At 47.7% G+C, this 12823-nt stretch overlaps 1 protein-coding gene across 4 annotated transcripts in view; it reads right to left on the minus strand.

Moving 5' to 3' along the window:
- The window catches only part of lsr (lipolysis stimulated lipoprotein receptor), a 22961-nt gene that overhangs the window by 8865 nt on the left and 1273 nt on the right, over positions 1 to 12823 (minus strand). For all 4 annotated transcript variants that reach the window (XM_048620678.1, XM_048620675.1, XM_048620677.1 and 1 more), the window contains exons 2-3: positions 3622 to 3963; positions 1819 to 1938 (exon numbers count right to left, since the gene is read on the minus strand). In XM_048620678.1, the coding sequence (XP_048476635.1) occupies positions 1819 to 1938; positions 3622 to 3963 (462 nt within the window). The remainder of the gene's footprint in view (positions 1 to 1818; positions 1939 to 3621; positions 3964 to 12823) is intronic.

Here is a 12823-nt window from a genome sequence, read left to right on the forward strand (position 1 = left end):
TACATCGATGATTTGGAATTGGGGACCAAGTGTAACGTGTCAAAGTTTGTGGATGACACTAAGATGAGTGGTACACCAAAATGTGCAGAGGACTCTGAAAGTTTGCAGAGGGATATAGACAGTTTAAGTGAGTGGGCGAAGGTCTGGCAGATGGAGTACAATGTTGATAAGTGTGAGGTCATCTATTTTGGTAGAAATAACAGTGAAAAGGACTATTATTTTGAATGTTACAATATTGCAGCATGCTGCGGTGCAGAGGGACCTGGGTGTCCTTGTGCATGAATCACAGAAGGTTGGTTTGCAGGTGCAGCAGGTAGTTAAGAAGACAAATGGAATACTGTCCTTCATTTCTAGGGGGATTGAGTTTAAAAGCAGGGAGGTTATATTACAGCTGTATAGGGTGCTGGTGAGGTCACACCTGGTGTACTGTGTACAGTTTTGGTCTCCTTACTTGAGAAAGGGTGTCCTGGCACTGGAGGGGGTACAGAGGAGATTCACTAGGTTAATTCCGGAGTTGAGAGAGTTGGCTTATGAGGAGAAGCTGAATAGACTGGGACTATATTCATTGGAATTTAGAGGAATGAGGGGGGATCTTATAGAAACATATAAAATTATGAAGGGAGTAGATAAGCTCGAAGCAGGGAGGATATTTCCACTGGGGCGGGTGAAACTAGAACGAGGGGGCATAGCCTCAAAATAAGGGGGAGCAGGTTTAGGACTGAACTGAGGAGGAACATCTTCACCCAAAGGGCTGTGAATCTGTAGGATTCCCTGCCCAGTGAAGCAGCTGGGGCTTCCTCATTGAATGTTTTTAAAGCTACCATAGATAATTTTGTGAATAGTATAGGAATTAAGAGTTATGGTGAGACGGTGGGTAAGTGAAACTGAGGCCACAAAAAGATCAGCCACGGTCTTATTGAATAACGGAGCGGGGTCGAACAACCAAATGGCCTACTCCTGCTCCTGGTTCTTATGTTCACTCAGGCTCGCCTTTCCTCATTGAGCAATCTACTCATTCTAGGTAGTCCAGTGAACTTCCTCTGCGCAGGGAGTGTGCCCCAACATGGAGGTTTCTGATGCCCTCCCCACCCAATTCCTGACAGGGAGGTGCAGGACACTGGGGTGGTCACAATATGGGGGTCTCTGTAAGTGTTTATGTAGAATCATCACAGGGAGCACTCCCACCACACCATCCCGCCCCATGCTTTCTCACAATCTCACCAATGGCCAGACTCTGGGGACCATAGACACACAGTCACCTGCACGTCACAGAAGTCACTGGTTAAGAAGCAGCGATGCATTCGGACAAACCACTCTCCACCTTTAACCATAAAAAAAAAACCTTCGGATGTTGCTCATTGGGATTGGGAGCTCATTCCCTCCCATTAACTCAGTTCATTGGTTGAATGAAAGGCAACAAACACACACAGGCCACCAACAAGCCACATTAAAAACATAGTAACAGGAATCAATGAGGCAGGACATGCAATCTGAACTCAACAGAGAAACTGTTTCTTCACCCGATCAACCAATGGTCCGCCAGTGGAGGTGGGGGTGGTAGGATGTGCGTGTGAGAGAGAGTGCGTGTGAGAGAGAGAGAGGGAGTCAGTGTGAATGCAGAGCGAGAGCGAGAGTAGAGAGAGTGAGTGAGACAGTGAGTGTGAGAGTGAGCGTGAGTGCGTGTGTGTGAGCCCGTACCCCAGTGACAGTCAGAGTGTGCGTGCGCGTGCGTGCGCCTTTGCACGTGTGTGTGCGTGCACGTGTGTGTGTGAGGTGGGGGGGTGCCCGTACGCCTGTACCGCTGTGAGATTCACTTACCCAGGACAAGCAGCTCCACGTAACCTTCATTGTTACCCGAGAGATCATCAGAGGCAGTGACTGTACAGTAATAAACCCCACTGTCTCCCCAAGCTGTCTGCTCAATGCTGAGGTCGGCTTCTGAATGAGAAAGAAACATGAAGCAAAGAAGTGAGAGAGCTGTCACCCTGGTTACAGCCCAGTTACAGCTGAAGAGAGATTCATTTCCAAGTTGTCCTGTATGATGACTGTGAACAAACAGAGAATCAAAATCATACCGGGTCTCGGTTAATCGCTGACTGCTTGGAATCAGATGCTCCAAACTGTCCTGTAATATATGTCAGGAGTCAGAGTCATAGCAAGAACTCTCGCATTTGGTACACTAGCCTTCACTGCTCAGTACTTTGAGTACAGGAGTTGGAAGGGTCATGTTACGCCTGTACAGGACATTGGTTAGGGCCACTTTTGGAATAGTGTATTCAATTCTGGTCTCCCTGCTACAGGAAGGATGTTGTGAAACTTGAAAAGGTTCAGAAAAGATTTACAAGGATGTTGCCAGGGTTGGAGGGTTTGAGCTACAGGGAGAGGCTGAATAGACTGGGGCTATTTTCCCTGGAGCGTCGGAGGCTGAGGGGTGACCTTATAGAGGTTTATAAAATCATGAGGGGCATGGATAGGGTGAATAGACAAGGTCTTTCTTCCAGGGTAGGGGAGTCCAAACTGGAGGGCACAGATTTAAGGTGAGAGGGGAAAGGTTTAAAAGGAACATACAGAAAATGAGCCGCCAGAGGAAGTGGTGGAGGCTGGTACAATTACAATGTTTAAAAGGCATCTGGATGGCTACATGAAGAGGAAGGGTTTAGAGGGATACGGACCAAAAGCTGGCAAATAGGACTGGATTAATTTAGGATATCTGGTCAGCATGGACGAAGTGGACTGAAGGGTCTGTTTCTGTGCTGTACAGCTGTATGGCTCTCCTTCACAGTGTTAGGGAGTGATATGCAGAGTCCGTCTTACCACAGTAGGAAGCAAGACACCAAAAATGTGCCAAGTTGTGAAGGGAAGCTGGTGACCAGGTACAGGGGCAGTATGTGGGTCCCCCTCCTCAGGTTCAGTTTGGTGCAGACTGACACCTGTCTGCAATCCAACAGCAGTGGATACCCAGCATACTGCAAACTATTCTTAAATAAAGTTTTATTAATTCCCTGGATGTGTTGCTGACTGGGCCAGCATTGATTGCCCATCCCTAATTGCCCAAAGGGCATTTATGAGCCAGTCATAATCGCTGTGGGTCTAGTGAGAGCCACACCAGGTAAGGATGGCAGTTTCCTTCTCTCAAGGACATATTTGAATTCGATAGGTTTTTACAGCAATCAATAATGGCTTCAGGTTATCATTAGAGACTTAATTCAAATTACACCATCTGCTGTGGTGAGATTTGAACCCAGGTTCTCTCTCGAAGAATGGAACATGGTCCCTGTGAATCGCGCAAGAATGACGAGTTTGATAGGGTCGACTCCGAGAGGTCACACACCCACCGCCCACACACATCCCTCCCCAGGGACAGAGTCACAGTCTCAGCTTCTGAGACAAGTTGCACTGGTCCGAGTGGAGGAGGAACGTCCTCATTCACGAGGGTGAGGAATGTGTTTCTCTGCCCGGGTGGGCTGTGCAGGCCAAATGCCTGACGAGATTCAGTGTTCACATGGATGGCCTTTTTGGGGACAGGCAAGGGAGTTAACCAGATGCTGGTGATCAGCATTGATCGTGTTGAATGGGGTAGGATGCTCAATGGGCTGAATGGGTGTGTTCCTGCTCCCTTACCGTTGACGATGGTTATCTTTCGACCCTGATAATAACTGTCCAGGGTCACTGCTTTTCCATGTTTGGATGCGACTGTCCTCACTGTGCGAGAGCTATCTGGACAGTTCACGTATGGATTGTAATTTGGATCCACTTGCTGCAGTTGGTCATTGACCTGATTCTCTGAGCTGCTGGGATTGAATGCATCCAGGATTCGGTCTCGACAGAAGGATTTGTATTTCCACAGGACAATGGGGGGTTGCAGGCTGGTTGTATCATAACGACATTTCAGGATGACAGGCTGGAAAAGGATCGCTGTCCGAAAGGGATCTGGGATGGTCACCTGGATTGCTGCAGAGAATCCTGTGGATGATGATACAAGTCAGCTGAATGAAACTGCTGTTCAACAAACCAGCAGCAGACAGGCTCACTCAGCAGGATAGCGAGCCCTTCCCTCTCTCCCTCCCCACATATCCATAGGGAGCTCCACGGTCCCTTTTCCCATCCATCCTCCCTCCCCTCCCCAAGACATGGATCCCCTCACACTCCACCTCCCCCCCACAGGATTCCCTGGTCTCCTCTCTCCTCCACCCTGGGATCCCCTCATTCCCCCCACCCCAGGATCTCCCTGTCCCCTCTTCTGCCCTTGTCCCCTATCCTGTCTCCCCTGGGATCCCATCAGGAGGGGGAAAGTGGGGGGGGCAGAGAGTGTGAGAGAGAGAGAGAGAAGCAGGGGGGAAGCAGAGAGTGGGGGCGGGGGAAGCAGACAGATACAGAGAGACAGAAAGAGTGTGAGTGGGGGAAGGAAGAAATATTGGGGGGGAGGCAGAGAGAAAGAGAGAGAGACAGACAGACAGGGACAGAGGGGCATGGGGAAAGGCAGGAAAGAGAGAGGCACCGGCAGATAGAGATAGAGAGAGAGAGAGACAGACAGAGAGAGACGGGCAAGGAGGGAGACTACGAACAAGGTGAGTCAGCAGCGTGTTGCAATGTTTTAGTAACGCGAGCAGCTAAAACAAATAACCCCCACACTGGGATGTATCCAAATAAAATTCCAGGATGTATAAGTAGCAGTGGGAGTATCGATCAGAGTTCAGTGGTTATTGTACTACTAAGTGAGGGCTAACTGAGCAGTTTGTCAGTTCAGTAAGTTCTACAGCTTTAGGGGGCCACTCTTTCTGATGGGATTAACTACTAGCACTGTGCAGCTGCCCAGGGCAGGGGTGATCCCCCACGGCTTCTGGGGTCAACATCTGCCCCTCAATCCATTGTCTTTACATAAATGATCATTATCTCGTTGCTATGTGGTGCATATAGAACACAGAACAGTCCACCACAGTACAGGCCCTTCGGCTCATGATGTTGTGCCAACCTATTATCCTACTAAGATCAATCTACCCTGCATACCCTACATTTTACTATCCTCCATGTGCCTATCCAAGAGTCGCTTAAAAGTCTCTAATGTATCAGATTCCACTACCACTGCTGGCAGCGCATTCCACACGCCCACCACTCTCTGTGTGAAGAACCTACCTCTGACGTCTCCCCTATACCTTCCTCCAATCACCTTAAAATTATGTCCCCTCGTAATAGTCATTCCTGCCCTGGGAAAAAAGTCTCTGACTATCCACTCTATCTATGCCTCTCATTATCTTGTAAACCTCTATCAAGTCACCTCTCATCTTTCTTCGCTCCAATGAAAAAAGCTCTAGCTCCCTCAACCTTCCCTCATAACACCTGCCCTCCAGTCCAAGCAGCATCCTGGTAAATCTCCTCTGCACCCTCTCTAAAGCTTCCACATCTTTCCTGTAATGAGGTGACCAGAACTGAACACAATATTCTAAGAGTGGTCTAACCAGAGTTTTATACAGCTACAGCATAACCTCACAGCTCTTAAACTCAATTCCCCTGCCAATGAAAGCCAACACACCATACACCTTCTTTACAACCCTATCAACATGGGTAGCAACTTTGAGGGATCTATGGATGTGGACCCCAAGATCCCTCTGTTCCTTCACACCTCCAAGAATCCTGCCATTAACCCTGTATTCTGCATTCAAATTCGACCTTCCAAAATGAATCACTTCACACTTTTCTGGGCTGAGTTCCATCTGCCACTTCTTTGCCCAGCTCTGCATCCTGTCAATGTCCCGTTGCAACCTTCAACAGCCCTCCACGCTGTCTACAACTCCACCAATCTTCGTATCATCAGTAAACTTACTAACCCACCCTTCCACTTCCTCATCCAAGTCATTTATAAAGATCACAAAGAGCAGAGGTCCCACAACAGATCCCTGCGGAACACCACTGGTCACTGAGCTCCAGGCTGAATACTTTCCATCTACTACCACCCTCTGTCTTCTATTGGACAACCAGTTTTGTATCCAAACAACCAAATTTCCCTGAATCCCATGCCTCCTCACTTTCTGAATGAGCCAACCACGTGGAACCTTATCAAATGCTTTGCTAAAATCCATATACATCACGTCCAATGCTCGACCTTCATCGTTGCGTTTTGTCACATCGTCAAAGAATTCAATAAGGCTTGTGAGGCACGACCTGCTCCTTACAAAGCCATGCTGACTATTTCTAATCAAACTGTGCTTTTCCAAATAATCATAAATACTATCTCTCAGAATCCTCTCCAATCATTTGCCCACCACAGAAGTAAGACTGACTGTTCTGTAATTTCCAGGATTATTCCTATTCCCTTTCTTGAACAAGGGAATGGCATTTGCCACCCTCCAATTTTCTGGTACTACTCCAGTGGACAGTGAGGATACAAAGATCATTGCCAAAGGGACAGCAATCTCTTCCCTCGCTTCCCATAGTAACCTTGGGTATTTCCCATCTGGCCCAGGGGACTTATCTATCCGCATGTTTTTTAAAATTTCTAGCATATCCTCCTTCTTAACATCAACCTGTTCAAGCATTTCTGCCTGTTTCATGCTGTCCTCACAAATGTCAAGGTCCCTCTCACTGGTGAATACTGAAGCAAAGTATTCATCAAGGACCTCCCCTATCTCCTCTGACTCTGCACACAAGTTCCCTCCACTATTCCTGATTGGTCCTACCCTCACTTTGGCCATCCTCTTCTTCTGTGTGGGGGTCTACTATCCATAACCATGGTGGTTGTGTTCTCTGTGGGTCAGCTCCCAGTGCATTGACCACTGACCTATTTCCTGTGGGATGTGTGGGAAACTGTAGGATTTTAAACACATTTCTCACTTCTATGTACATTGGCCAGTTGACACCAGGTGTTCCAGTTCATTCTGCAGTGATGGGGCCAATCAGGAACACACACACACACACAAGAGATGAATGGGGGAATACAGGCCTGCCCTCTGACAAACTTCACAGAGAATCAGGCCTTTAGTCTCCCCAGCTATCGGGTCTAGGCAGTACAGAGCCGTGAGGTCTGAGGTATTCAAGCCAGGAGGCCAGCTCGTACTCAGCTTCTCAAAGTCAGTGAAACCCATTGTGGACCTTTCCTGCAAGGTATGAAACTTGGCAAGATACTGGAACACAGCAAAATCCCACACACGAGAAATGTGACAATCACTCAGATGGCCCATTTTTATTTCTGGTCACAGGAATGTTGATTGGATCTCGCTCTACTCAACCTCTACTGCTGACCCTGTAATATCATCTGGAAAATATCCCCATTTCCAGAAACAGTCATTCCAATTTCCCACTGGAGAAAACATAAGGAGCTTCATCAACGAGATCGAAAACAGCTCCGAACTGCCCCTTCTTTTCCCTGTCCCAAAAACCCAATACCTTCCTCAACCATTCCCCCCTCTCCCCGATCCCCACCCCTCCTGCACAGCCTCAGGCCCATTCTACCCAACTCCTCGAATTTGTCAGCACCAACTCCAGAATCTTCACATTCTCCACCAGCTCACTGCCCCTGAACATCCACCTTCTCTTTCCTGGCCTCCACACAATGTTACACAAGAAAGCGTGTGAGAGACTGAGACCGAGAGCGACAGAATGAGAGTTGGGGTGGGGTGCAGCGGTGGAGAGCGTGACTCCTGCCTTGCCAAACTCCTCAACAAAACGACAAACTTTAAACTTTCTGTCCTGATCATCGCTTCTCCAACCTTCTCTTCCTCCAAATACACTCGTACAAACCAGCAGCAGGAAGACGAGGTGGCCCATCAGCCCATCGAGGTCACACCACTATTCAACATGATCGTGGCTATTGCTCGACCATAAAGCCACACTCCTGCACTCTCTCCCCATTCCCCTCGACAGCAGCGGGAGGCGATGGCCTAGTGGTATTATCGCTGAACTGTTAATCCAGAGACCCAGATAATGTTCTGGAGACCAGGGTTTGAATCCTGCCATGGCAGATGGTGGAATTTGAATTCAATAAATATCCGAATTAAGTGTCTAACGATGACAGTGAATCTATTGTCAACTGTCAGGGAAAATCCATCTGATTCACTAATGTCCTTTAGGGAAGGAAACTGCCATCCTTACCTGGTCTGGCCTACATGTGACTCCAGACCCACAGCAATGTGGTTGACTCGTAACTGCCCTCTCAGCAATTAGGGATGGGCAATAAATGCTGCCTGGCCAGTGACATCCTCATCCCGTGAATGAATAAAAAAACCTTCAGCCTATAGAAACGTATCTATTTCTTTCTTAAATATTTTCAGTGACTTTGCCTCACAGCAGCCTGGCAGAGAGAATTCCATAGGTTCACCAGCCTCTGAGTGAAGAAACTTCTCATCTCAGTCCAATCTGATCTACTGCAAATCCTGAGACCCTGGCTCCTCGTACTAGGCTCTTCTATCGAAGAGGAACATGCTCCCTGCATCCTTCCTCCAGTCTCTAAAGCCCTGTCACAGTTTCATGTGTTTCAACGAGATCCCTTCCAGTGAATACAGGCAGAGTCAACTCAATCCCCAGGAATCAGTTTGAAGAACCCTTTACTGCACTCTTGTGATTGCTCTTTCTCTCTCTCCCTCTCCAACCCCACCCTCAATTGTGTGCAGTTCTGGTTGCCACATTATAGGAAGAATATGGAGGGTTTGCAGAGGGTGTAAAAGACATGTACCGGGATGTTTGAAACAAAAACAGAAATTGCTGCAGAAACTCAGCAGGTCTGGCAACATCCGCGGGAAGAAAACAAGTTACTTCATCAGAACTCCAACTATTTCTGTTTTTGTTTCAGATCTCCAGAATGTGCAGTGTTTTATTTTATTTATTAGTTTGTTGCCTGGATTGGAGTGTGTTAGCTAAAAGGAGAGTTTGGACAAACCTGGATTGTTTTCACGAGAGCACTGGAGGAGGAGGGGTGGCCTGTTAGAAGTATATAAAATGATGAGAGGCATGGATAGGGTGGATAGTTGGAGTCTTTTTCCCAGGGTGGGAAATATCAAATACTGGGGTGCACAGGTTTAAGGTGAAAGGGGAAAATTTAAAGGAGATGTGCGAGGTACGTTTTTTGTACACAGAGGATGGAACATGCTGCTAGGGGAGGTGGTAGAAGCAGACATGATAGCAATGTTTAAGAGGCATTTAGACAAACACATGAGCAGGTAGAGAATAGATGGAACCAGGGCATTGGCAGATAGTTGGGATTAGTTTAGAATGGCTTCAGGGTTGGAACAGACAATGTGGGCCAAAGAGCCTGTTCCTGCACTGTACTGTTCTATGTTCTACTCTCTAATGGTCACCTCCCTGCACACTCTCCACCTTAATTCCTGAAACTCCAACAGAATCTATTCCAATAAAACTTCAGCACATCTAGGTGGTACAACAGAACTCAAAATCACAACCAACTTCCTCCGAGGCAGGTTCCCATGGCGAAACACCATGAGGAAGAAAGGTGTAGACTCTGGGGATATTTCAGTGAACTGGTCATTTAGAGAGAAAGGTAGCAAATGGAAGTGAACCTGGAGCATAATGAATATGAGGAGCGCAAATCCCCAATAAACCACGGGATAGCAACAAAAAGAAGGGATAAGCTTCTCCACTGACCATAAGATGTAGAAATAGAACTAGGCCATTCAACCCACAGAGACTACTCCACCATTCAATGGGACCTGGCTGATCTGATAATTCTCAGCTCCACTTTCCTGCCATTTCACCATAACCCTTGATTCCTGAAAGTAGGATGACACCTGGGTAGCAAGGTGTATAGCTGGATGAACACAGCAGGCCAAGCAGCATCAGAAGAGCAGGAAAGCTGACGTTTCACCTACACCTTGTTATCTCAGATTCTCCAGCATCTGCAGTTCCTACTATCTCTGACATCTGGATAGGTTGGCTAAGGCATTTAAGGAGGCTAGCAGGCAGGGAGGTGTGGCTGGAACTTACCGTTTAGGCTACTTTTGAGGAATGATGTGATCACACCAAGAGATAACATAGAGGGGATGGTGGAGTAGGGGAGTCATTGAATATTGTTGGGGCAGAAGCAGATAGATTCTCACTAGATAGGGGGAAATCAAGGGTTATGGAGCAGAGAACAGGGGTGGTGGTGAAGAGATGGGAATGTAGGATTCAAACACAAACAGATCCTACATTTCCTGCAGCTCAATGACCTCCTGTTGTGAATTCCCATTAGTCCCATCCCTCACTGACCCACCACTCTTCCACCAACACGAACCCTCCATTGGCTAACTCAGCAAGACTTCCTCCACACAGTCACGACAATGGGGAATCCCTGTAATACTTTCTCTCAGCCAAAGGATTAGCTCTTCATCTGCCTCCCACCAAATCTTATCTACATCCTGCCCCACTGCAAAACTGTCAGTTTCCAGAGACACACTGATGACTCCTAGTAAAATTTCACTTCCACTTCACTGCCCGTAAGGATGGGAAAGGGAGAAACCCTCATGGTATTTAAGAAATATTTAGGATGTACAGTTGCAACGGCAAGGCACACAAGGCTAAGGGCCAACTGCTGGAAAACAGGATTAGAACAGTTAGGTTCTTGTTTTTGACCAGTGTAAACTCGATGGGCTGAAGGGCCTTTTTCTATGCTGTAAACATCCATGACCTCCCTGGAATTTGTCAACATCCATTATGGAGCGAGTTGTTCCCTTGGGAAGGCTATACTTTAAAATATGAGGGCCAATATATTCTTGCCTTCTCCAAAGCCATTGGCTAACCCAGGCTGCTCACAATCTGTACAGAGGTTCAAACATGCAGTGACTCCACACCAGCAGCCCCCACATCCAAATTTCCACCATCTCCCTGGTCCTTCGCTTCTCAGATTCACCTACAGGATACATGAAGCTTTAAACTCTCTCACCCACCACAGCTCACCTTCTCAATTTCCAAATCTAGCTTCCCCATCTTTCTCCACATCCCCCACACCCACACTACTGTCCAATCTTCTTTCTCCAAGTGGGGGTCCTTTCACCAAGCCTCACTTACTTGTCCACTTCATTGGCAGCTATGCCTTCAGTGGATGGGAGCCTGAGTTCTAAACTCCCTCCCTAAACCCTACCATCACTTCTCTATCCTCCTATAAACCCACCTTATGGGTAAATATTCAGTCACCAGCCCTGACAACCCCTGTTTTTGCCCTGATATCCTTTTCTTTTCAGACTAGGCCTCTGAAGTGTTGTGGAAAAACCTTCTACATCAAAGAACACTGGAGATAGGAACAGAGTGAGGCTACTTGGGCCTTCGAGCTGCTCCCCCATCCATTATCATCATCGGACCCAGGGCCACTATCGTCCCTTTTCCCCAAGAGGCCAAAAATTCATCAATCTCTCAGACTCAAAGCAACTCAGTGACCGACTGTCCACAGCTGCCCCCAGATGGTTGGATTTTGGCAATGGAGGGGGAAATCCTAAAAGTGGACAGAAATTTCTCTTTCTCACTCTGAAATGGTTCCTCAGGTCTGAGGAAGGGTCACCGGACCCAGAACATTAACCTTGATTTTTCTTCACAGACGCTGCTAGACCTGCTGAGCTTTACCAGCAACTTCTGTTTGTTTGTTCCTGAAATGGCTGACCATCTCTTTCAGAGATGGTGACTCAACAACCACTACACCCCCACCTCCCGAAACCGGCCCAAATCCCGTGTTCTGACTCAGAGCACCTTATAACCACAGATTGTAAACTTTTATGAAACGATCACAACGCCTTTCAATCAGTTTTGCCTGTACCCTAAGGGTGGGAACCTCTTTCGAAACACAGTCTGGAGACAGTTTTGTGAACAGGGACTGCTTCACTCACTGATCCTGATAACTAGCTCACGGTATCGCCTCCTTAACCTGGTGCCAGTCCCCGCTCTTGTCTACACCGTTCAGCGTGCAGATCAATCCCAGCCTGGCACAGGCTCAAAGCAAGATAGAAACACGTCACATCCGCCAGATTCCTGTCTGCAAAACACAATGTAACCGACTGGAAAATCCCCAACCATACGTGTGGGGCAACACTGACTCCCCACCACACTCAAACTATCCAAGGTCTTCGCAATGTTTTCAAAAAATCTCTTACAACTGGCTGTTCCGTATTTCCCCTGGAGTTTGGAGTGAAAACGTGTGGAATCTGGAATAGGGTTAGGCTCACCCTGTTTCATCGCTGCTCTTTACAAGAGTCATTTGAAAACGTGACACTGCCAGTTACATTCTAAGGCCCTTTTAAAAACATCAAAAGGTCCACACTGTTAATTAAATTTTCCAAAACGTTTTCCCCCGTGGCACAATTTCCACCCCCTCCACCTACAAAAACAGCCAACTTTCCAGCTCCTCACAACCAGCACCCAGGATGAGGCCATTCAGGTCACCTCCTGCTGGCTTTTTGGAAGAATGACCTGAATTGATCCCAATGCTCCCATACTGGCATTACAGCCCTGTGTTTTTTTTTTCCTTTATTCATTTTTCTGGCCCAGGTTTTGACAGATGTTTATTTGGACCATCACATTTGGAACAACTCTTAGGAATGCCAGCCTGCGACTTAAACACCCACCAGATCACTGCTCACCCACTGGGACCCCAACCTCAGCCACTCAACTCACCCTCACCCACTGGGACCCCTCTTCTCACCCTTACCCACAGGGTTCCCCATTTCCCTTACCAATTAGCTCACCATCACTTATTAAGGCCCCCTTCACCCACTGGGCTCACTCCTTTAGGCTACTGGAATCACCCACTGGGACGTCATCCCCATCCCCACCCTCACCCTCATCCACTGGGACCTCAACCCCACCCTCATCCTCATCCTCACCCTCACCCACTGGGACCTCAACCCCATCC

Source organism: Rhincodon typus, chromosome 47, assembly GCF_021869965.1.
Source record: "Rhincodon typus isolate 14 chromosome 47, sRhiTyp1.1, whole genome shotgun sequence".
In the NCBI taxonomy this organism is placed as follows: Eukaryota; Metazoa; Chordata; class Chondrichthyes; order Orectolobiformes; family Rhincodontidae; genus Rhincodon; species Rhincodon typus.